General features: G+C 42.2%; 1 protein-coding gene across 1 annotated transcript in view; it reads right to left on the bottom strand.

Moving 5' to 3' along the window:
- The window catches only part of lrp4 (low density lipoprotein receptor-related protein 4), a 120,935-nt gene extending 95,515 nt beyond the window's left edge, over positions 1-25,420 (bottom strand). Inside the window, exon 1 of the mRNA XM_079665655.1 lies at positions 25,099-25,420. Within this exon, the coding sequence (XP_079521781.1) occupies positions 25,099-25,159 (61 nt within the window). The 5' untranslated portion in view covers positions 25,160-25,420. The remainder of the gene's footprint in view (positions 1-25,098) is intronic.
- Between the last annotated feature and the right edge of the window lie 1,777 nt (positions 25,421-27,197).

Genomic DNA, 27,197 nt, shown 5'->3' with positions numbered 1-27,197 from the left:
AAAACTCAATTTGGTGTGTCCCGCACCGTCGGCCGTGACATGCCTTATTTGGCCACAGGTAGTCGGACAAAGAAATCACTCTGATTGGCTGTTCAGCTAGCGAATCAGTGCATGAGAAGCGAAACGGTTGCTTGAGAATGTCTTCCACAGGCAAAACACTCCAATGGCTGATAGCTCCAGTACCGCACGAAACATGTTTTCGATAGACGAGAGTGAAAATGGAACGCACACGCTATTTGTTGTGTGTTTATATCACGTGGTCTGTTCTCTTCCGGTTGTTGCCTCTTTTGAATGACGAATACACACTACCGCCGCCTGCTGGTAAGGAGAGTTATTGCCGCTCACGCATGCGCAGTTCGTACATGCTCGGCTGAAGTCTTTGCGGTGTGTTCTAGTGCGACACATGGCCAAGACGCAGGAGAACACGGCGTCAGCGAGTTATCTGGTGACTGCTTGGTGTGTCAGGGCCTTTAAAGGCAGTGTCGCTGTGAAAGCAGTTTTTCTCTATAAAGACTCCCTGACCCAAACATTTCTCTGAGCTCAGTAATAAAACAGAGGATGAAAGTTAGCCGCCTTTCCACTTACGGGCTAACCCTAAATATAGATGTTGACTTTGATATCAAGTTCACTATCTGCAACAAATACTTCTCCTGCAGAATGACTACAAGTGACACATGTCCTAGGATGTCCCCAAAGCCTTGACCTGTATCAAAAGATTCCTCAAGTCCTTTGATGCATCAGTATGCTTCAAAAAAAGTGCTTGTGTCTGAAAACTTGATCCGGCACACACCTTGCTGATGTAAGAATCTGGGAGCTGTGTCAAGCAACTTTCTTTAACAGAGCATCTATAAAGCATGTATACTTAACGCTGCATTTTTTTATTTTTTTTGCAAATGTCCCACAGCTACACCCATGTCCTGTTTATGTGGTTGCTTTACAACGAATAAGGAAAGGTTGGTCAAATTGATGCACTATTACACAAAATGGATTGCGTCTCACAGACTTTTCACCTATCATCAAGTGTGGACATTAAAAATAATCATGGTTGTATTTACCAGTGATTGGACAACATTCTCTTTTTGAGCTTGCTTTGAAAACTTATTCAAACCTTCGTCAGAGTCGTAAAGCACACTCACTGTAGAATGGTCTAAAGTTTCTAAACCATAGGAAAATCTTGCATCCTTAAGATTTATCCCACCCTGGCTTCACTGCAATGGTTGCTTAAGCTATTATTCCTAACAGGATTGTCTGAGAAGGCTGCACCCTGATTGTATTGCTGGTGCCTCAGTGTGATGCCTTTATCTGTCTTGTAAAAGGCCTACTGATCAGCTCTGGCTTTTATGCTGTAATTCATGTCCTTAGTGACATTTCCACTTATCCAGGATCTAATAGTATAGCTATTCTATGAAATAATAACTCCTCCTATGGCCATGTTATGTGCTGCAAAGATGTATGTATTATTGTTATTTGATTAAATCTGTCAATGATTTTGCCAACTTTGTAACAAGTTGAAACGTTCTTTGGGACTCTTGCAAACCCCCCCATACTTTTCTACTGAGTAGACCAAAGACCCTGTTGAACAGCGTTGACCTCGCCATCTACCCCAGGCCAGACTCCCCGTTTGATTCTGGTGATGAAGGAATGAGAACAGGTGGGCCAGTGGCTCCAGACGCACAGACACGCATGTAATCGTCATGACAGGGGGATTTGAACCAGGGGCAAACAGCCACTCACCCTAGGAAATACGATATTTCCTGACATCATGCAGGACAAAGCTATCTCTGTGTACAACATGTGCATGTACATACTGTAGATGTCAGATTTGATGATTTTTATATATTTAACCTCTGAAGAGTGCTAAGTCCCAAAGTTGAGGACAAAGTTGGAAATAATTAGCTAATAACATATCTAAAAACACAATCTCATTACTTATTTCATGCTTCAATCTTCCAGCCACCGGAGACTTTGTCATTTTCTATAATCTTCTCTCTAAATAGCTGAGGGCTCAGGCATCTTAAAGCACAGTTAAATGAGCTGCCAGTGATATTTTATAATCTGGTTTGTTGCTACAGCTTGGTTTACCCTCACCTAATCTACTTGTAATGGGTTGTCTTGATAACCTGTTTCCTTTCTCTCTTTGCAGCACACTGGCCTTTCCACTCTTTCAGTTGGCTTGCATCCATTGGACCTTTAACCTTGGTCTATTTGTTATTCTATTCAGTCTTCAAGTTTTTCTTCTCTGGCCCTTGCTCACTGATTCCTTCCTTGTTCTTCAGACTGTCGTCAAGAGACCAGAGTTTTACAGCATTGGTCGTGTTTTCTCTCATTGGACATGTGGTGACATCTCATTCAGACGCCAGGGATAGTAGACTATATATTTTTTATTTGCCTCTTAAGTTACAAGACAGGCGATTGTTTTAGCAGAGCTCTGCTCCAGCCCAGCCCTGCCATAAATCGTGGCTGATTTGGACTGCAAGGAAAGCTTCCTGGATAGGCTCAGGGTCACGGATACACTAAGATTTGATTATATTGATGTTCTGGCCAGGGTTTTGCTTGTACTGGTTAAGATTAAAAAAAAGAATAAAACAAGGAAGACGGAGTCAGAGGAGCATCCCTGTGGCAGTCAGTATAACTGTTGTGTGCATGTTAAGATTGGCTATGGTTACAATTGTCTATCTAGGTATATACAAATACATTCTTTGTAATGTAATGTTTAAATGACGTAGCTATATGGGAATGTTGAATCAACTGAGTTTACTTTCTTTTGTTTAAGCATAGTTGCCACCCAGAGCTTCCTTGGTATAACGTTTTTGGTAAAGACATTGGCAGATTTATATTTTCATAGGTTTCATAGTATGTCATCCGTCTTTAGAAATTATGTGTTTTAGAACCATGCTACAATTGTGTGGACGTGTAAGCTCCATGTTGCAGGCTAGGCATGAGGACATTTGCAGAACTGGTCAACGTTCTGGGAGGAGCTTTATGATCGATAGGCCTGCCAAGTGGCATTAGTCCTCCTGGCCCACAGAGCCCGTCTCTGGACACAAGAGCACAAGGACTTTAACTCTGATCTTATTTATGAGCTCACAAAGGGCAGCACAAGGGGCCTTTTGGTGGGGCCTGTTCAAACAGAAGGCCGATGTGGATGGTTCTTTGAGGGGGCTGGGTCGCATTGACTCTGGGGAAGAGAGAGCGGCTGACAGGTCAGTCTTAAAGCCTTAAAAAATGGGGCCGGGATCAGGGGGTACCAAAGGAGGGGAGAGTGAGGGAGCCTCAGACTTCTCCCTCTGCTCCCCAGAGACGCAAAAAGGGATTAGGGACAATGAGTCTGCGCTGTGGAGCTAAGGGGATCCGAGAGCTAGCTCAGGCTAGGTAAAAGTAAAGGCAGGGAAGCACATGAGTGGGGTGAAGGGGGCACTAGTGATCTAGAAAAAGCATCTCCACCTTATACCAGCTGTCGCACAACTCGACACAAGTATGCCTCCTACCTCTGCAACACTATGGCCTCCGTCCCCATGGGCAGAAGGAATGGTGCTAAATCAAGGCTCGATCCAGCCCCCTCTTCAGGCTGGCAGGGCAGCCTGCTGATTTGGGGGATGAAGGGCAAAGGATCAAAGCCCTCAGGAGAGGAAAACAACAGTTCCCTCCAGCTGGACGCTTCCCTCCTGTCACCTCAGTGAGGGGGTGCTGACCAGGGAGTCATTTTGAGGGGGGGCAGGGGTTCAGTATCATAAACCGCAGACCAGCAGGGCATTTGGTTCTATAGTATGTGTGTGTATGTGTGTTTATGTGGGAGGGGGTTGGTTAAAGTCAGATGTGACACTGTGTGAGCCAAAGCGCAAATCTGTCACGGCTGTCATTGTTGCTTAGCAATGAGGCGAATAGGAGAGAGTGAAGAAAGAAGTAAACAGGAGAAAAGCTAGAAGAGTGGGAAGAGAGCAGAGAATAGTAGATGAGATACAACCATGAAAGATCAGCAAAGAACAAGTAGAGATATGGATACCCGTGTTTTCTCATCTCTGCAGACTTTATCCCATATATTTTCATCCAATTGCCACGTACATTTGCACATGGGTTTTTATGTGAGCTGACCATGATTTGCACATTGATTGAGCAACACAGAAAGTTGCCCAGTCATCTAATTATGGCTGCCTCAACCCAACAGTGACCCCTAACCCCAAGTCCACTGACCTGGAAGTTACGTCCATTCGGGAAAGCCATTTCCTGACTCTATAAAAGGAACCAGCGGATCTGAAGGAGACTGGGGTGAAAATGGAGGGGCAGAATCATTAACTACCAGCACAATGACCACAACTGTGTCCGACTCCAACCCAGCGTTTTGGAGAGGTCAACCTCTAAAGATCTGAGAGTCCCACAGCCAACAACAGACTGAGCCTTCACAGCTGAAGGAAAAAAAACATGCTTCTGACAGAACTACAGGCAGAGGCAAAGAAAGTCTATAAACAGTCAGCTCTCACCAACAACAAAGAAAAAAACTGCCGGGGCCACTCTTAAGTACAAAAAATATCCAAATTGGACGAGGTGCTGCTGTGAGAAGTTGGATGTATCAGATGGCCAAATCTGAACAAAAGCGGAAAACATGTTGGATGCTTATGAAGGTCTTGATCCTTAGCTACCAGTGTTTCCCTGCACCCTGACCCCCACTCACAGCCTCCAGCCTCAGACGCTATGAAGTAAGGCCAGACAGGGATTCTTGTCTTGGCATGGCAAGTTTGTTGGGCTAGTCCTGGCTTGGAGAAGATATGAAACGTGATGTCATTTGAAAGATTTCCAGTGCAGTAAAGTTTACATCAAGAAAGAGACATCTTAGACTGGCCTGGACATTTTCCAAAGTATTTTCTTCCTCAGAGTACTGCAAACTGCTCCTAAAATCTGAGCCGTCTTCAACCCAAAGTCCATTGTGGCAGATAACATGCTTATGCTACTCTACCAATAGCGCTGTCCAACTGTCTCTGCAAGGGTTATACACAAAGGGCTGGTGTTTGGCAATAGTTCAGATAAGCCTTTGGCAAATTCAACAGTGATATAGACAGATGGGTGTGTGTGATGGATAAGGAAGTAATGAAGTGGCTGGATAGGAGACAATATAGGGTGAGAGAGACAGACTGAGTGAATAAGTGTTTAGATACAGTACATAGGTGAAGTGAATTACTCTTCCCCTTGTTTTACCTTTCATCTTTCTCATTCTTTTTGGGGTTTTATGTCCATCGTCTCTCTGCACTAGCCACTTTCTAACAGTCTGGTCATCACTGAGATGAAACCGTAAAGCTGCATTTAGACTCAGGAGTGGATTACGATGTAGCGATGTAACTTATACCCTTAGCCTTTAAAGCTAATGTGCCAATCGTAAATATACTGCATGCCAGTCTATGACAGATACCATTTGAATATTGTTGGATACTGTATGTGATTAAAAGTACAGGTAGACTGCTTAGATTTATTCGGTTTCGAAGACTGTTGATGGTCTAGAAATGTAACGAAGCCCTCCGGCATATTGTACAATTTCATTTATACCATTTCTTTTTAGAGCTGAGTATTGAATTCATTCATTTTGTATTGATTTAATATTCGTTTTGGACTCTTTAAGAATATAAACATGCTTTTTCAAAAAAGAATACTTCTCAAAAAAAGTAAATGATAATAGAACTACATTCAGAATAGAGCTTTCAGACTTTGATACATACTCATCTTAGTAAGTACTTTGGGGTGTAAAAAGAAAACACAGCATTCTAATGTAAAATACATTCAGGTTGTGGTAAAGTTGTGCTATCAGTTGGTTGAATCCGACACTCTATCAATTCCTATCTTACGATGGGAACGTGTCTATGTCAAGAACCTCTTGGTTACATGATGAAGGTTCAGCTTCCTCTTGTGAAGCCCACACACAGCAAGATATAGATGCACACGTGGAGCCAAAAATGTGATGAGTATATTTAGCATCTCTTCCGTTTGATGTTCTCCGGCTCTCTACCCTCTGCCTGCATGTCTCGTTCTCTATCTCTTTCCCTTTCTAGTGCCATCACTTCAGAGATAAGAAGTGCGTCTCTCTCCCAAGGACATTGTAAACACAGTAAACAGAGCACAACACCATTACGTCCTCCATGACTCAGCGCTGGCGGAGATCCTGAGCTGCATCCTTTATCGGAAGCAAGACATTTTATTTTAGAAAAAGCAATATTAATACAGAATGTGAAGCATTAAAGCCCATTCAACTCTTAGCTCTTGGTTTCTGATCAATGCCCCAAGCGTGGTTTTTAGCCCATCTTTTGAAATATGAATAGCTTAAAGGTTCCAACTAATGCACTCTAAAGCATTGAGAGAAGTGGTGATGTGTGAGATGGGGCTGAAAACTGCGGTGTCTCTACAATACAAATATTGTCTCCATTTAATTTGATTCATTCTCTTTCAAGTAAATTCACTTGTGGCTAGGGCTTGATTATGGCAAAAATCATAATCACGATTATTTTGGTCAATAATTTATATCACGATTATTAAAAACGATTCATTTACTTTGAAAACATCCATCTATTGAAAAATATATTTTGAACAGTATGTTTTGAACAGTTGATTACCCTGAACTTTAAGTATAATTCAACTGAAAAACCAATAATAAAAAAAAATGTAAAAGAAAAATAATTACATTATTTATTTATTTTAAATAAAAACAATCGTTTTATTTGGATTGCGTTGTTTTCGTATTCGTTGCAAGCCAAAATCGTAATCGAGATTAAAATATGATTAATTGCACAGCCCTGTGGCCCTTAATTAGTGCAATGTGACTTTGTGAAAATATTTTTGTAGCTGTCCAGAGTATTTTTACCAGTTTTTAACAGACCAGAGAACAACACAAAAAAAGAGAGCAGAAAGAGGGTTGTGATTATGACGTTCTTGACTGAAAAAAAGTATGTCCTTCCTTGGCATAGTAAGCTATGCCAGCATCGCAATCACAACTAGTATTGTTCTCTCTGAAAGATATGAAAAGAGTTGCTGAATGTAACATGTTCAGGCCTATCCTCTTAGTGTTTGCAAAATAACTTATAGCAAATTGAGAAAACCATAAACTTAAAGTGGACCTATCATGGTATATTTGAAAAATATATTGTAGGGCCATATCTATATAAAACATGTCTGTGAAGTTTTTTTTTCAAAATACCAAACAGATCACCGATTTTGGGTCCTTAGCTTGAAAAAAAGAAATAAGAGGAGGCGGAGCTAATGCCTGATCAGAAATCTACCGGAGATAAAGTTCAATTTGGTTGTGATAAAACGCCATCCTGTTTAAACCACGTCAAGGATTATTTTTGAAACAGTATGGAGCTCAAATGCTTTTTCTCTTGCAGGTTTATCACAAGGTGAGTTCTTTTTTTATTTCCTGCTTTTTAAACACATGTGCTCTTCATTACAGGTTAGCTCTGAGTGTTAGTGAGAATTGCTAATGTAAACAAAGATGTCCAAAACACGTCAGGCATTGTTTCTGATGGCAACTTTCTGTGGGTCCACTGCCGATTTGACGTCAGATCGGCAGCAAATCTGTATCTGCTCGTTGTACACCCGTTTTTAAAAGATTTGGGTACAGAGGAAAAAAGAGAGGGTTTTATTTTCTAACGCTGCGTGAGTTCCCCGACACACCGGGGACACATATTTATGTATAAAAGACATCACAAAGTGCATTTTGCATGATAGGTCCCCTTTAAGTAGTAGATGTGGCAGACTGAAGAAAAAAAGTGTGTCCACAGAAATCCATAAATTCAAACTTGTTCAGAGAATAAGCAGTTTTGTTATATTATCATGGCCGTGTACAAACTACAGGGTAGAACTACATATGTTCTTTAAAACTACTCAAGAACCAATATGGGATGAATGAAACACGATTATTTAAACTTGTCTGTTTTCAGAAGCTGTAGATCCTTTACTAAAAAGTACATCAAAGTCAGTGAATATATTCTCCACCAATGAAGTTGTTACTACACTTGATGAGCACTTACACAATTCAAAACTTGTACAGAAAAAATACTGGTATTTTTGAGATAACGAAGTTCATGTCCTTTATGTGATGGTGTACGATTCAAGTGTATCTGAACAAATTAGGACCGTCCAGACGTGCATCACGTGTTTGTCTTAGAGCTGTGTCAGCAGTGGTTGTGTCTGGGAGATACATTGTTAGCCACTCTGTCACTGCAGTGAATGGTGGCTCTGTTGCAGAAGATCGAGCCCTGAGCCGTCTGACTGATCAGGAACACGAGGTCAGCACTTGATGTTCCCTGGACATTGTCTCAGTTTTATCTCAAAGCTTCCTCCCATCATGTGATTCAGAACTGGCAATGGCTCAGTATTCAATACAGGACTGACATCTTTGAGAAATCACCTATCTTTACTAATGAAAAAACTACAGTTTATGTGCATACAGTCATTTAAGCTGCTACTGGAAAGATCTCTGGAGAGGAGGGGGTGTAAAGGACTTCCATTCCAATTGGCCAAAGACAACAAATCTAGTTATGTGAAAGACAAAAAGCAATCTATGTGCACGTCAGCTTATTAAAGGTGGTCTGTATTTAAGATGAGGTGTTGCTTCATAAGACAAAGTCAACAGATTTTGTTTTTGAAAACAAGAAAAACCAAAAAAAATCTGTCATAGCCCTAGTCTTATTTCAATCAATGGGCATTTGGGAAGAACAGAAAATAATATTTAGAGTAGAGTTTCATTTGAGATATGACGTACCAATTATCATAAGGTCATTTCAGGGTATTAAACATTCTTATCAAGAGCGAGTCACCCAGATGCCACAGCTTATCTCTAAACCATTTTCCTCATTCAATCTGATCTGAACATCCCTATATTCGGTGTGTTTTTGTGTTGGATTAACAGCTGTGATGCAAACTGATACAAAAAGAAATGAGCCCTCGTTCACTGGGCTAGAAAAAGGACATTTCACACTCCAGTTGCTCGACAGAAAAAAACACGCCAGAAGGTGGATGACAGGTACAGTATCTAACCATTATCCTGACTATCACTCAATTCCTGAACACAAACCGAGGTCAGAGGCAGTTCAAGGGTAATGGGAGCTTGTGTTTGCATTCCAGGGCTGCTTCTGTGTAGCTTAAGTGGTCAGATAGTCCGCATTTCAGAGACCTGGAGGCACATAACCTCTGTGTCCTCTTCTGAAGGGCAATAGGTCATCTGATGCGGGGAAAGGGTTACTGGGAAAGGGTTGAGGTTTCGCGATAGTGACCGAGCAAACTGCTGCACCAAGAATAGCCATCGCCAAAAACCCAGAGGCAGGGGGAGGAGGGAGCAGGGCCCTGAAACCCTATACTTGAGAAAGACTGAGTGTGGAGGGTGGGTACGTTAGGGTTTACAGTAACTCTAGGGCCTCTGTGGTATCCAGACTTCAACAGGACACTGGGACGGTGACGATAGTTCTGATAGCTGGTTCAATTTCGAATATGGTTCCAAGTTGGTTAAAAAACCTGGAATTGTTAAGCTCCAAGCCAGTGTATTGACAAAAGGCAAGCTACCAAAAAAGAGTCATCACCTGAATTTACCTCCCAGTTCTCCAGACTTAAAACTATACAACTAGATCAAATGCGACCGACTTTTAATCAGCTTATCAGATAAGGCGAAGTAATAAGGTGATATCACTCACACTGATCTTAATTAGTAGCAAGTGTATTTCCACATATTCCCAGCACCACTCAGCTGAGTGACAGAGGAGAAGTTCACAGCAGGAAGAAAACTTCAGTGTGGCGCAAAGCTTGTTGGACTCAGTCACAACAGTCTCCCATGCGTCCCTCTTAAATCAATGCTATCTGGCTGAGGGGGGAACAGAGGAGTGCCAACACTAAATCCAATTATAAAACAGGTTGGCACCACTCAGCCTGATGACGGTGTCTACCTGAACCCCCTACGGGTGAGAGCAGAGCTGAGGGTGCCGGCAACAGCTGTGGCAGCAGAAAGGAAGACAATGAGCAAAGAGAGATTTGGGATTGTTTGGGAGAACATCGTGTATTTGTAACAATCAGCAGGGTTAGTTGAGCAGTTCCTGGTTGGTGTGTGCTTTTTTTGTGGCACACTGCCAGAGGCACATATCTGAGTAGAGCACCATGGGCGTCAGGCGCCAGCTGAACCTTTTTATGTTAGCCCACTGCTGCAACTGCTGGGCAACTTGACTGCACCCTGGCACCTGTCTCACATACATACACACACACACAACATGAAAAGGACCACAACAGAGTCAGAACGCATGGAAGGGACTCACAATAAGCTGCGGCACCTGTCAAGGATTTACCATGAATGACTGAGTGAAATATAGGAACAGCTACAAGTCATGACCTTTACTTCGCTGCTTTAAGAGTGAGACTCATCACTGTACTCAAACAACACATTTACTGGGATGGTAAAACAACAAAAGCCATCCACTATGAGCCTTACCATGACCCTAAAGGTGGACATAAAATAAATGCTTCACTGATGAGTTGAAAGGCAAGAGGAAGAGTAAAAAACCTTGAAATGTGCTTTTAGAGCATCATGTACTGCTCTCTTAAGCGAGAAAGAGCCCTCACAGCATCCCTATTAAATTAGCAATTTCAGAAGCGACAGTGTTTTATGAACACTGCTCTAAAGTATGTCCCTGCCTCCCTACTAGCTGCCAAGGTTACAGCAATCAATCGAGCATCTGAAGCAGCCTGCAGGTGGAGAGGTAGTCAGAGAGACCACGACTGACATTGTCAGGAGGCATTTCTAAGTGTGCCTTACCTGCAATCTATGTACTGTATAGTATGAATTAGATGGTTTATATGGGTTAGAGAGTGTATAATGTCCTGAAAACTGTAGGTTGAACAGTAAACAAGCTGGTCACAGAGATGAGATCACAGCGTTTCATTGGTTTTTGAATTAATTTACACCTTATAATTACAAGGATCTCATATTCAAATTAGCTCCTTATTGGACTTTGCTGGGTTAAATTAGCAGCAGGCATCTAAATAAATTTTTTAATATCCACACTGACATCTGACTTTTTTGCCAAAATATACACAGTCACACACATCACTCCCTTTCAAGTTAGCAACATTCATCAACATTGACACAGTCTAAAGATATTTTATAATAATTTATGTGGTTCCTTATTTATTTTTATCTTACCTTTATTTAACCAGGATAGGTCTCATTGAGATTAAAAATCTCTTTTTCAAGAGAGCCCTGGCCCAAGAATGGTAAAAGCACAGTTTAACAGTTAGACAATTAAAAAAAACACACACAATCAAAACACGGTCATACACCAAGTTTAGCCAAAGCTAATATATATAGTTGCATAATCTTTAGGATTATAAGAATATTAACAGATTTTCACTAACATGTATTTTGCTGCCAACAGTTTGGCTCTTGTGCTGAATGAGACTGAACTCATCAAATTAAAAGAGATAGTGAAGATGGGAACATTTACAAGCCCATTTGGACAGTGACCAGAGATTTTCAGTAGCCCAGTCCAAACCCAGTATTCCAGAACACAGGGCTGGGACCAGACCTGGCTCTGATTGAACTGTGCCCCCGATTTATTTTCCCTCCCAGGCTAACACCTGGAAAGGATCTGTAAGCAGCACCAGTCCTTCAGGGCTCCACAAAAACATCCTTACCTGCTCCATCCCCAATCACCTCATAACTTAAGAGCAATGAACAGACTCAGCATCTACCACCAAATATATGGAATGAGCCTTTGGGCTCTCTGATGCACAATATGTCTATCTTTGTCCAATCTCAGCAAGAGTGAAAAAATGAATAAATCAAAATGTCTGTTGACAGGCAAATTGTTGTTGCTGCCAAGTGAAGCATTCCACATGTTCCTTAAGACTTCCATTCGAGTCAAACCTTAACTACTAAACAAGGTCTTCTCTCTTTTAATCACAGACAAAAAATGCCGACATACTGCATGGATTAGCATTAGGTAAACCACATTCTAAATTATCCTCATAAGACCTTGTGGTGTCCCTGCCCTCTGTGACGATAGAAAGCGGACATTCAAGGGCAAGGCCTCCAAGATAAACTCCGATTATACACAATAATCATAAGAGAAGTGAAAAAAGTATTTTAGTCATGCCATTTTGGGCCATGACTGTGATTTAGAGCAGGCTCTTTAAAATAAATGTGGGCTGAACGAAAAATGAGGACAATGTGAGACGATGGACTTTGCCCAACATAGATGAATTTGTCTCTTGATGGCCGATACAATAACTTAAGTAGGCGCTTCTCAGAATAGAAGCCCCATAGATCAACCACCTAGCAACAAGAGTAGAAAATCATGCTGACCCAATTAGTGCCGACTCTCAGCAGAGCATTGTTGCGGCCTGCATTAGTTCACTTTAGTCCAGGCAGATGGTTCCCCTGGTTCTGAGGAAGAGCCTTGTTATTATTTCCTCTAGTATGGCCTCAAGGCATAAATAATAACTATGGCCCCCGGGAGTAGCTACTCAAAACCTCAGGCAAAGTCCCTCACTATTCCTTTCTTCCTTCCAGCAGAAATCTGCTTCTTGATAATAATAATAATAATAATAATAATAATAATAATAATAATAATAATAATAATAAATAAATAAATAAAAGCTTGCCTACCTTTATGAAGATCTACTTTCTTAAAAGGTGACCTATCATGCAAAATGCACTTTTGTACGTCTTTTATACATGAATATGTGTCCCCGGTGTTCCAGGGAACTCACCAAGTGTCAGAAAACACAACCCTCTCTATTTTCCTCTATACCCAAATCTCTTCAAAAAGGGTCTGCAACGGTTCTGATACAGACTGATCCAGATTTGAACACTTCTATGACGTCACAGAAGTGGGGCTACGGCTATTGGTCCAACTCCACCAATCAGGAGGAGACAGCCACGGACATTGCCGTTCGAAAGCGCTGGAGACGCTGTAGTACATATGCCAGGCCTGTAGATGGTGCTGTTCTCACAGAATTAGCCCATGAAAAGACTGTTAAATTGAACGAAATGAGGAATGGCTAAAATGCATGATCTGTTTGGTATTTTGAAAAATAAAAAGTATAAATATGCCTTATATAGGTATGGTCCTACACTATATTATTCAAATATAGCATGATAGGTCCACTTTAATATATCCCAAATTAAATGTATTGAGGCCTACTCAAGCAAGATAATCACAAATTGCCAAATTCTTGATTGGGTTCAACACAGTCTAATATACATTTGGCAAACACATGTTATCTTTCCAACACACATCAGTCTAAACCAGTGGTTCTCAACTGGTGGGTCGCGACCCAAAAGTGGGTCGCGGACCCGTTTCGAGTGGCTCGCAGATGTGAGTGAAGAAAAGAAAAATAACTTTTTTTCTTTTTTTGGGAAGAAAGCCCTTTTATTTTGAAGGCCCGATTTTCTAACGCTGTGCATGCAGTAGGCTTTGGACTGGAAGTACCGGAGACCATAAACGGTTTTGAAAACTTCTGTCATCTAGTGATCATCTTCTCAATAAAACATCTTTGCTGATGTAATTTTGAGTCTTCTGGCCAATCAGAATCAAGATTGTTGCCGGAAGTCCCCACGGAGAATAACTTTGCGGTAGAACTATTCTTTATACATCCATGGGTACAACTTCAGATAAAAAAGAACACATAATGAAATATGACCCCGGTTTGATGATTGACAGGTCACAGAACAATTATGGGGGCTATCTACCCTTATCCACAATTTAAAGTAAGTCACACAGACTATCTCCACTTTGTGTGGAGCAGCAAGTTCAGCTGACAGAACAAAGTGAAAAACAAACAATGGCATAAAATATTATTAATATGTCGGGTAGTAATAGATTTATTTATTTTCTTCTTAGAGTGTACCAGAATGCATAGTTTATATGTTAGTATTTCTAAAAATCTCCTGGGGGAGAATCCCCCCAGACCCCCCTCCTGGGGGTGGGTTTTCAGCATGTTATACAGTTCAGCCTTGATTCCATCATCTCATTAAACCTTATTTAAAAGCATTCTTTAGTTCTGTAAAGGGATATATGCACTGTACTTCACTTTAATTAATAATGTATGCTGAAAAGCGTATATATATATTACAGCACGATTTTTTGTTGAATGGATTTGAGTGGTTCAAAATGTTGGGTCGCGATTTATTGACAAATTAAAAAGTGGGTCCCGAGGCCTGACCAGTCGAGAAACACTGGTCTAAACAACTACAACTGTAGAGTAATAAGTACAGCACCTATTTGAGAAGTTTAGAAGTTCAAAAGAGTCTCAATCTTGCACACAATTTACATTTACACCTGAAATTGCCCCTCGGCTGTAATCACAGTACTGCATTTAAAAAATGTGATGATGACAGGGACGTTTAAAGTAAATCAAACATCGGAGGACAACCTCTCATACAAACATGCCACATTTGTCACATAGATCTTAAGTGCTGCAAGACTGATGTGGCTCTTTAGCGAGAAAGGACAGAGATTTTACAGAAAAACCAAGCATGAGCATTGATATTTTTTTTAATTCATCGATAAGTCATTTAAGACATAAAATAGCAAAAAATACGCCAGATTTCCATACTGTTAATGTCTTTTGAATTTTCCAATTACTTTTTTCCCAAGCCCAAATGTATGAAATGCTTAAACTTTAAAAAGACAACAGTCACTAGTGGTCGATTAATAGCTGCAGCCCTAGTGTAGTTATTGAACCCTCATCTTTTCTTTCACTATGGCATTTTTAGAACTATTTAATGCACAGGAATAACAACATTGTCCGCTCTCCTAATTATAAATTCAGCCATAAAACAATCGTGGCCCCTTATATGGCACCAGCTCTCTGTCACTGCACTGTAAACAGTGGACTCAGCCAGCCATGGGCCCTTATCAGGCGCTGCTGAGCTCAGTTCTATTCTAAAGGTGCTGTTATGAAACACTGAGTGGGAGTTGTAGTATTATACATAGCTGCCTGTGTAGGCCAACTCTTTAATCAGTCACTGTAATTGCCGGGATGGACTTTGAACCACAGACATATTTGTCTCCGCTTTTCATCCATGGCTAAACAACTAAGGGAGGGAAGGCAGCAAGCGCTCGGGCCCCGGCCGTGCACGGCTCCTGCCCCGGCCCCCGCGAGCAGCCAAGCATGGAGGAAAAACGGAGGGGTCACAAACAGAAGAAAGCGGTTTGGCTGAGGGTGGGACGGAGAACGTTAAGGCGAGGAATGGAGGGGGTGGAGTGGCTCAGAAAGAAGGAATAAGGGAGTGTAGAGGCGGCGAATGGATGGGACATGATGGTACACAAGTCCCCAGTGGCAGATTGAGTGCTTTGAGGAGCCCAAACAGGGCTCTCCTCTGAATACTAAGGCCTTTCATAGAGGCAACACTGCTACAGAGACGCAACTCCAAAGCGTCTCCTTTGAGGCCCCTGCGATATATGGGGCTTTCAACTGCTTGTGCAAGAGTAGTTCTAATTGGAAGTAGAGGCGATACAAGGAGGGAGTTAGGGAGGCGGGAGCAGAGGAGCTAAGGAGAAGAAGAGAGGCAAGGAGGGTTGCTTGATTTAAGAGGCCATTGTTTTAACAAGTACATTCTGCCTCCCCCTCCTTTCTCCTCATGGCCTCCCCTTCAGATGCCCACACTCCACAGAGTCAAAAGGCGGCGTTTAGCCCCTGTGAACGAAGAGGGGCTGGGCTTGTTTTGACACTTTGTCCTCCTTGGCTTCTGTGAAAAGGCCCCGCTTCTATGGGCCACTCAAGTTCATTAGGGAGTGCAGCGCTTTCAGTTGCGTCCCCATTCCAGCTCCATGCCTCAAAGGGGGCCTCCAAAGCCCTCCAGTGTTTGTATAATAAAGACCCTTACCACCTTCCTAACTACCACCTCCATTTGCTTCATCACAGGCCTTGCTGAGTTAAGGCCTGTAGGGTAAGGGTCTGTTGAAAGACAAATGGTGAAGAAGAAAGAGTTGGGGGAAGAATGTAAAGAAGAAGCATAAGCATGAAGACGTATAGCAGAAAAGATAGATGCGGGATACACATTTTGAACTCCATGCAGTATGAATTACAAAGGGGATGTACTTCACCTGCATCAACAACTAGCTGTGAGTAGTTGGTGGGTCTTTCATGTAAAGCAGCGGTTTTCAAAGTGTGAGGCGCGCCTCCCCGGGGGGGCGCCAGAGAGCTTCAGGTGAAGCGCAGCGTGAGAAAAGAATAATGAGAAACAGTGAAATCTAGCTAGTTAACTTCAGCTAACTTTATGCGAGCGGCAACATGGATCGATTTTTAGTGAAGTTACCTAAAGTGAGAGAGGAGACAGCGTCTGGCAGAAAACGTCACTGTGTTGGCTGTGGAGACCGAGTTCCCCCACCTCGCCAAAAAGGCTGCAAAAGTGCTCATTCCCTTCGCCTCCGTCTACCTGTGTGAGTTTTCCGCATTTGACTTTGATCAAAAGCAAATACCGATCAAGGCTGCAGCCAGAGCATGATCTGCGTTTATTCCAGTCTACATTGCATCCCCGCATCATCCGCCTGCGCGCATCAAAGACGCAGACTCATTGTTCCCACTAAAGTAGGGGTGAGTGTAATAAGGAGGCAAAGTTGACGTTCAGTGTGCAGGGGGGGCTGCCTGCCCGACCTTACCCCCAGTTTCCACCGGGTCCGTATGTGCCGCGCTGCGGCGCAGCCGTAACGTCAGGTTGGGCAGCAGCCCCCCCTCGAAGGAAGTGGAAAGTTGAGCATCCGGGCCAGGCCCATCCCCCACATATACTAATTTAGCAGACCCCCCTCCTTCATCACAACACCTCCACTACGATACGCACGACGAGGTTTTCATCATGGAAGTGGAAAAACACACTATTTTATATGATGTAACCAATGCTTACTACAAGGACAACATCAGAAAGGACAAGGCCTGGTTTTTAGTCACAGCAGTTTGTGGAGTGGAAGGTAACAACTACATATTACTGTTTTAAAGTTAATTAATACCCGAATTAAACCCGAAATCAATAACAAAACTGCGAGCCTGCACGCACGACGCTACGCTTCTGAAACGCTTCTGGGACGCGTCCGGTGGGTTATGGCGCTAGACCAAAACCACGGCGCAGCCGTGACGCGGCGCAGCGCGGCGCAGACGGACCCAGTGGAAACTGGGGGTTAGGGGGAAAGGCGACACTGATACACCATGTACTCATACTGTATGCAGTGTGATAGGAAGGCACACAAATGTGTTCAGCCGTTTCTTCATCTAGCTGAGCTAGTACCCAACAAAATCAGATAATAGGTAGACCACAGCTAAATATGACATTTTGAACATTAGCAACTACCTGAAGACGACAATAATTATTTTTATTTTCAGGATGCCAACGGTGTTAAATCAAGACAGGATTTGTTGTCGTGTTACAGGATTTAACACTCGAGTGTGTTTGGAACGAAAGTTTGTGGGGGGTCTCGGTCAAATCATATCACACTCTAATCTTATCTGAAGCTTCATGGAAGCTGCGGTTGTTTGTGTGTGTTCCTGAACAAATGGCAGAAGGAGTTGTTTGTGCATACAGGCATGATGAGAGAGTTGAGGGGCCTTCATTCAGGCACCTTTTGGAGGTGAGCTATGAGACAGCTGCAGGCCCCCATCAGCAGGACCACCATTGGTGAACAGAAAGGGTGGGCGGGACGGTTAGACATGGGGACCATAAGCAACCTGGAAGAGTTTAAGGAGCTTTGCATGAGAGGAGCAAAGATATGATCAGGAGAGAAGAAAAAGAAGGAAAATAATCCCATGTGAGAATAAAGTCTGCTGTGTGACAAAGAAACTAAAATACTGTTTTTAGGAAAAGTAGCAAAAGGACAAAAACTGGCTTTGAGCATGAAATAATAACCTGGTTTTGAGTTAGGGTTATGTGTTAACGAAAAGTTTGCAGCTTACTTGATGACGCTGACTGTGTGTGTGTGTGTGTGTGTGTGTGTGTGTGTGTGTGTGTGTGTGTGTGTGTGTGTGTGTGTGTGTGTGTGTGTGTTGAATATTGTGGAGTGGGGGAAAAAATGGAGTCACAGCTCTGACATCAACAAACAAAAAAAGCCTTGTCTTTTCCCTTCAATGAGGCTGCATAGCGGGCGAGCTATTTGTGATCTGTAGTAGAAAGCATGTAGGCCTGTGCACAGACCCACACACACATCCATGACCTCAGCATAGTAAATTAGGCCTGGTCCAGTTAGTAAAGCCTGTCTGTCTCTGTAGTTATTTATAACCTATTAGCAGCTGGGTGCTTTAGTTTTTAACAAACAATACTCAAACAGGGAAATATTGAGCATTTGATAGGGACTATTTTCAGAAGCAGATACTTAGATATATGTAGTTCCCTGGTGAGTATCTAGTAACAACGGTATGTGGAATTTGGAAGGTCACATGTCATGCTTTTCCGGTTATTACCCGTCCCCTTGTGTGTTACGAAGGTTTTTCTGCATGTAAACGGTGTGCAGAGTCAAAACCCTCAAAGTACACCCTGTAGAGAGTAAAACTCTAAAACAGAAAATACCTCCCCAAAACGCCTCGTTGGTGAAACATCATCATGACGTCAATATCCATTTGATTCTTCCGGGTACGTCCTTACGAAAGCACGTACCCGGAACTAAATGGGCCAATCCGTGGAGCCGTTACGTTACGTCCGCAGAGCCGTTATGTTAAGCTCCCGCTGATCGGTCCAAATTGACCAATCCACACACACACACAGTGCCGGCAGCTCTGCTGATCTCTCCTCCCTGGCTGCAGGCTGATAACAGACAGTTGGGATCGCGCAAAATTCTCGCTGCAGACCCATTCTCACAGCGTTTATCAATCTATAAACCTTTTTCTTACTCAATATCAAGCCACACTTATTGTTTTTATTTCGGCTGTGACTTTGTGTGTGTTCAGGTTGAGTTTGGCTGTGTTTGGCTGTGTATCGCTAAACAAGTAAATCACGGGGGAGGGGGGGGAGGAGCTGCAGCGAGCCGTTTAGTGGAGAAAGTGAATACTGCTGAATACACATACTTTACAGAGATGCTGTATGCGAAACCAATGTGAGTTTGGAAAATTGCACAGTATTTTTCTATTTTAGTATACCTCAACAATGGAATTAGGATCAGTGGAAATGGCCATGACATGTGACCTTTAACATGGTTATAAAGCATAAAACATTTCACCTAGTGCTGCGCAACAGTGTGGATCATTTATCAATGGCCTTGCGCTTTAAGAAGATTATTGTTGGATTGGATCTTTTCATGGCATGTGATGGCATTAAGAAATATAAACAGTAAAATATCACCATATTTCAAGAGGGATATTAAGGATTTACTGTTGTCTATTTGGAAATAAACCTTTCAACTGGCCATTCATCTCCAAGATTGATTGGGTACCCCATTCCCAAAAAAAGGACAAGAGACAACTGTCCAGCACTGAAAAATTGTTTGGATGTTTCTTCTGCCAACAGAGAAAAGTCTCCTCCAAATCATGTTTGTGTGTGCACTGTCAAGTTTAAGCCATTAGACACGCTGCAAATATGGACATACAAATTCCCAGTCGGCCCTAAGAAGACTGAACTCATACAGACACTGGCATGAGACAATTGTCTTCTTATTGTCAGCAAAGAGGATCCCATGATCTCGTGGTAACGAGACAATACATAAGAATAAGTGGATTATTTGTAATGCTTGGCTGAAACAAACATTTGTGGGCGCCTTTCATCACAAAATGTGCCAAAGCCAGGATTCTTTCACTGATGTTTCTAGCATGCATTGCATCAGCGTTCCTCAAGATGCTTTCTCCAATGGAAGAGTGATGCCCCTGGAGAATTAAGTTACTATGGATCCATACAAGTGTGTGTCCTTCAAAATTTCTTTGTGTCCCTGCCCCCCCCTCACTGGTGTTGCTCAGACAGCAAGTCTCCAGCCCTGCTTATCTTGCCGTCCTTTACAGCAGACCCCCGCTGAGACAGAGAACCAGAGTTTATAACGCTCTCCAATAATCCGCAACCCCAGAGGAACTTAGATTCATACTGTGTGGCCTAAAAAACGATTAACGTCCCTTTTGAAATCAAAACTCTACAATGACGTGGCCTGAATTTACTGTTGCAAACGTTATTAAAGACAGAAGATATTAACAGTATCACAGTGATAGTGATGAGGATTCTTATTATGTTTTCTTTGTTCTGAGTTTGCATACAATAAATGTTCATTAAACTGAATTAGGGCTGTCAGTCAATTAAAATATTTAATCGCACATTTTTTATCTGTTCTAAATTGTACCTTAGGAGGAATATTTTTCAAGTTTTTAATACACTTATCAACATATGAGTGGACAAATATGCTTTATGCAAATGTGTGTTTATTATCATTGGAACAATGAAAAATATTCTCCTGAATATTCTCAATACAATAACCTGGAACCGCTCTCTCTCTCTTACACTCTCTCCCAACCCTGTGTACTTCTTTGCACCGAGCCAGTTGCTCAAACAGACAAGCCTGTTTACAGTTGTCGGCGAAATGCCGCTCCTCTGTCTTCATCTTCAGTCAAAGCATGAGACTGAAGTTCCCACCTAGGGTCAAAATAATGTGCTGTGATGTGCAGTCGACACGTTGGATGCGATCCAAATGGTCTAACGCAGCCCCTCGTCCTCCACAATGTTAAGCTGTAGCAACCCATTTAGCTATCACTGTTGTTGTCCAGGCGTCTCCCCGGCAAACTTTCAAGCGTGGTCTGGGGCTGTCAGCAGGGGTGGACTGGCTGTCTGTAGAATCTGGAGAACCACAGAACGGCCGGTCGTCAAGTACCGTTGACGGCCGGCTCGGTTCGCTGACGGCCGGCACCGCCCTTAGTTTATTATGTTTTTAAACGACCACATCGAAGTTGCGTCGACAGAGGTCCGCCGTTTCCACGCAGCGAGGTTTCCCCCCCGTTGACAGTTCACTAACACCCCCCCCAAATAACAACAACAACAACGTCGTCAAGCCTTTGGGCTCTGAAACTACGGGGTGTTAATTGCACGTTAAAATAATTAGTTCCGTTAACTTGACAGCCCTAAACTGAATACAACCGAGTAAAAGGATAGTAGTTTTTAAGTAAAAGTGGTTTGCTGTTGTTGCCAGATCATGACGCGGACAAACTTGAAGGTAGGACCTCGCCTCACATTCATCTATTTACACTCACCCACCGATGGCCAATTACTCCGCCAACGGGAGCAATTTAGGATTTAGTGTCTTGCTCAAGGACACTTACCATGTGACAAGTAGGAGAAGGTCGGTATCAAACCCCCATGCCTACGATTAATCATGACACACTCAGCCAGAGCGGCAGACCCACTAGCTTTTCCTAAATTATCCAACCATTATTTTGAAATGCATCTAAAATGCTTTAGTCTTTATTTTGGTCAGCGAACAAGACAGCTTAACGGGACTTTAAATTATCTCAAACATAATTTAAATAAAACCTATGCATAAAGCAAAAACAGTATAACATAATTTAAACTTTGACACAGATCCATTTTTGTTACACCATCAGACGTTGCTCTCCAATGGTTGACTTGGTTTGTTTGCTTGCTCATGTGCTTTCAAAGCACACATCTGTGACATATATTAGCGCTGTGAACATAATTGAAATGTGCCCAAGGGCCAAGGCATCATGTTCTGAAATCAGAAACGACCCCAAAGACGAGAGTCTGCCCGGGGGTCCTGGTAGAGGAGGCTGGTCTTGCGGGGTGAGAGGCAGGTGATTTATAGAAAGGTGAAGGAACATGAGGAGCGAAGTGGTGGGGGAGAAAGGGGTCTGACATTTATCCACATGGGAATGTTGAAGGAGGGGGGGGCTTCAAATCAAGTAATCATAGGTTACCTCCACTGCTACCTTGGAGGTGCAATTCCATCCCCTCAGCAGAGACATACAAAGCACAGAGGGGGTATCAGGTGGCCTGCTCTGCCTTCCCCTGGTGAAAGCAAAAGCCTGGCTGACACCAACCCAACCAGCAAGACCAGAAGAGGGCAGACACACATGCATTCAGGATAGAAAAATCACATACATTCAGCACCTCTGGTGTCAGATCCATTAAAAGGAACTTTTACCCTGTTCCTACCCCTGAAGCCCCTGAATAACTTCAGAAAGTCACCAGAGTGGAAGGTGAAGGTGCAAAAATGCCAAAACAATCAAACCCTGCCAAGAGTACATACAAAGGAGTCCCGTTTCATAGACCTTGAGCTACGACGCCATCCTCAAAAACAACCGTTCTCTGTCCGAGAAAAGTATTGTCGCCCGCAGAGTGGAATCTGTACCAAAAACAACTTGTGGCGAGCAATAAATCTGTCCGTAGGCTGATTTTTTCTGTAATATCAACATTGCAACACTATTAATACCAACACAAATGCTCTGAGGACACTTAATCAAATGTGGTGTTGGAGCTATTCTGTAAGACGAATACATAATTTAACATTCAAGTGCTCACTGTGTACGCAAAACCACGCCTGCAGGTTCTGTGAAAAGGCCACTAATGAGAGCGTGAGTGTGTGTTAGACCAGGATGAGGAGGGTAATGTCAGGTGACTAATCAATCCGATGAGGGGATACAGGCTGCAGGGAAGGGCACAAAGGCCGCCAGCAACTTGCCCCACAGAGCAAGGAAGGAGAGCAAACACAAAGCGATCAGATTTGTTCTTAGAGTAAAGCGTAATTTACTGATAAATCCATTATGCTTTACTGTAAGAACAAATGTTGTGATGCCTTTAGCGGATCAATTCCAAAAGGTTCAGATTAAATCTATGAGTCCAATCAATAGTTAATGGTAAATGAGGAGGGTCACAGGAGTAGGTGAAGGGTTGTCCTGTGTCCCAGACGACATCATTAAACCGTATAAAACAGTCCCCAACACGTAATTAAACCCAATCAGCCTATTACTGCAAGGCCACTAGACCAAGCTGAGAAGGCAGCTTGACCTCGGACACATGTTAGGGACTCTCTCTCACCCTCACACACAAAGTAATAAATCGTAGCCCAGAGTCATCCAATGTCTGCTGGGACTGGCGGCTGGTCTTTATAATGCCATTCACAGTATTCAGCTTAGAAATGATAGCCTTTACCACTTAATGTATAGTTCCATGAGCCAACAAAGTACATCTTATAACACAAGAGTCAAGAAAACAAACTGCTGATATATCAGGGTTACAGTGATTTATCACGTCGCCAATATTTGTGGCCAATATGATAAACATTTTAATTCTGGACCCACCGGAATTGTGTTTTTGCTTTGAACATATGTGTCTATATTGGTTTTTCCATGTGACTTGGAGTTTCCCAACCACTGGATCGCTGTGGTATGAGGTCCCATATTTAAGAACTACTAGCTACTAAAATAATGACATTAGTGCAAGACTGACTGTCACATGAGGGTTAGGCCTAAACGCTATTTCAGTTGATTTTCCAATCTGACAAACATAAAACCCAGAGGGAAAACTTTCTGGCATGATAATAATCAAATATAAAAGACATTGAACACAAAATTAACACCATTTACCAGGCACTGGCCTTACAAAAACATTGTCATTTCAGCTACTTGGTGTGCGCAACAATGGAAAATGCCAGAAGCAGCAGCTCAGAATCATACACAAAAGACGACGACGGTTTAGGACATGATACAGGCCCGCCAGACTTAATTGCTTTATGACAGAACAAGTCCATTATCAAACGAGCATGGCATCCCCGCCCCAGATAAAGAGGGGAGGCGGGGGAAAAGGTTGATAACTATATCTGAAAGGGCCAACTATAATAGGATGTGGATCATTCAGGGGGGCTTTTGTTTTCAATTGGATATTGACTCTTATCTTGCTGACATTTTGGAGACAGTCTCCTGGTGACATTTAGGAGGCATCACAATTACAGCAGCCTCCTTTTGAGTTCCAACCAGCCAATTACAGATACAAATGTTGCTATCCTGTCTGTTAATCTCTTCATGTCATGTCAGAGGGCACAGCACCCGTGCGTGTATGACTGTGTGTGTTTGTGCATGATGCTCAGCCTGCTGCGTGTGTCTGTGTGTGTGTTTAGAAATAGCTTACGTAGGGTCTTTGCATTCCAGCGGCTGTTCTAACATGTTGTAAATACAAGGTGTTAGAGAAAACATAGGAAGGGGGTGGTGGAAATCTCTCAGACCCATTACAAGTGCCGTTGGGGGCAGGATGTAGGTTATCATAGATAAACAACTCAGTTCACCTGCAATCACAGTAGACACCAGCGTGCCTGTTGTTCTTTATTTAAAACTGATAGGCTGCAACCACCAAAATATTAGTGTCTGATAGCAAGGACACTTTTGTGTCAATGGATGTTTTGCATAGTAGAAAAGTAACAAATTAGGTTTTAAGTTAGTGCACATAACTTTCTACCAGATTATAACCAGGGCAAAGGCACAAAATCAAACTTTTGAGCATTTCAAGGCATTCTTTTTCAAGGCATCTACATATTAAAATTCTTACTGAATTTTGATGTGGGGTTTTATTCGCTTTATTCATCAACCAGGACTGAAGGCAATCTGCCTTGAGGTGGAAGTCTGACAGCACATAATGCATGACCATACACCACTCATACTCTACCTCACTTGCATGTAACAAAACCGTTCTAAAACCTTCAAAACCCCTATTTATTCCGAATGTAACGCCATACAACATGTATTACACATACACTTCCAATATAGCTGGCATGCAGGACAAGTAGGGTAAAGAGTGCAAAACATAAGTAAAAAAGTGAAATTATAAAAGTTATACCGATAACAACAATAACGGGCCATTGCCTCCCCACTTGCACAAGCATGTTGTCAAACAAGATAACAACAACAACAAAATAAAAGGATGAACGCACAAACATTTTCCACTACAGTTTCTATTTTAACCACCTAAATTGCATTCTCTATTAAGGGGGAACTTTGCCGCTAGGTTTTTATGTCTGCATCTGCAATTCAAAGCAATGCATACAGCTGATAAGGACACAAATAAAACAAAAACACTCTTTGAACCGGCCGAGCAAAATACCGTTCACGTTTTCCAAAACACCCTCACATGCAGTTTCAACTCCACTTTGCAGCGTTTTAAAACCAAAATGTTCTTACCTGGACTCTGGCTCAGAAGCAAAGTTATCAGGGAGCCCCACAGCACTGCGGCCAGCTGCATCTTGTACCCCGCTTTTCTCTCGCTTCTCCGGGCTTCCCTTTCTCCCTCTTCTTCTTCTTCTTCTTCTTCTTCTTCTTCTCAGTTAAATATCAACGGGTTTCTGTTGCAAGTGGACGCTCCGGATTTCACGCTAACCTCATACCATGACTGACTTTTTAGCCCCCTTTCTCTCCCCGACCTCCTCCGCCTCCTTCCCTTGTGTGTGATAACGCAACAAAACCGGGATTAAAAAGTTAACTCTGAAGGGAACAGCCTGGCTATGGTCTCCAACATATTGTGCTCTAGTTCCTGACGCTGTAGCTACCAAAAGGAGCTGTGGGCTGTACCAAACGTAATATGGGGGGGAGCTAACTCTGTCTGACGCGGGTTATTTAGGCTAATTTATAAACAAATTAGCGTTAATAACATACATGTATCGCGTTCCGTGTTGTAACATACAAAAAAAATATTGAATATCCTAAATCTCTTAGTTTTATGGCATTTTATGTTCCTCGTCACAATACATACTTTCCTATCCCGCAATATATTGGCTCGCCCAAAATCTCTGCTCTCGTTGTCATTTCTTAAATTACAATGTATTTTTTAAATAAACTGGTGGTCAGCAAATCAAAGTATATTCATACAGTATCTGAATGAATCTGCATGAGTTATTTGTTTGTGCTTCTTCCACAACATTTATTTTAATCCTGTAAAGCTGCTTTCTTTTAACACAATGTGGGTCAAAAAGAGGAATAGAGGGAGGGGGAATGCTTCTCTGTTGCCACTTCAGTCAGTGGAGGCAATTGACAGTGGTTTTTAGTGAGGGTGTGATGGGCATAGGATGATGTCATTACAAAGCCATTATTCGGTACCACATATTTACAAAAAGTTACTGGAGGGATATTAAGTTGTATATTCAAATGTAATTAGGTCCTAAATGATCACTGTGGGCACATCATTTATGTATTGCAAAATGTTCCAAAAGGGATAATTAGAGTTACACGAGTATATCGTTTGGACAAAAAAATCACTATAACAGCATTAATCACTATGACAGGCACATTGCAAAATCCTTTAGGTATATAAAAGTGCTTCCATCAGACATAGAAAACAACCTTTAAGTACAATGAAGTCACTTTATGTTCCGTTATTAAGAATGGAGACACACTGCAGCTTCTCATATAAACATAATGTTGACCAGGAATAGTACCACAACAGATACTATACACTGTATGTATACAGTTGGAAATAAGGTGTTGTAAACCAAAATGTATTCTAAGTATGCTGGTATCAGGGTATGAGAGACCTACAAAGTGCATTAGATCCCACAAAGTAATATTTGAAACATTTCAATGCTCATCAAAGCATGTTTTTATCAGTTTCATATAGGCACTAATAAACCCATAGATCATAAATAATGAACATAAACTAAATACTATAGCAACAGCAGCACCAGTACAGTGTACCAAATTATGTCCTGTTAAGATAAAATCTAAACAAATGTATGAGTCCATCCCAAAAATGTGTATTTAAATGTATCATTGGTTCAGATTTAGAGAACATAATTTTTTCCCCCTCAAAAGTGTTTCAGTGTTTTTTTGTATAAAGAAAATCTCGATAAATGTGATATATTCAATTCTAAATTGAGCCACCTTCAAACTTGGCCCCAAATTGGATACATAACAGATTTGTGGCAATGCTGAATCAGCACCAGTGACATTTGTGTGACTTTTGTGTCAGTTCAACCTGATATTCATTAACTTCCTGCATGCCTGATTGTAGAGAGGGTTGTTGGCGCGCGTAACAAGAACAGGACAACTGGCTGGGATGGCAGAGTTCGAGTGTATTGAGATGATGGGTTGTTTTGGGGTAAAGCTTCAGTATGGGTGCAATGGAGAATGTGACTTCAATGTCTATGCAAAGATCGAAGTTTAAAGGCTATACTATCCAAGTAAGCTTGCAGTGGTGCTGGTCAGGTAAAGAGCATGACATCATGGTAAGCCACGCAGGTGAATAACAACAAAATCTGATTTCACTAACCACATTTGGTCTGCAAAGT

Source organism: Notothenia rossii, assembly GCF_949606895.1.
Source record: "Notothenia rossii genome assembly, chromosome: 2".
NCBI classification, from domain to species: Eukaryota; Metazoa; Chordata; class Actinopteri; order Perciformes; family Nototheniidae; genus Notothenia; species Notothenia rossii.
The sequence above is the reverse complement of the archived record's forward strand: the minus strand, read 5'-3'. Positions and strand labels throughout refer to the sequence as shown.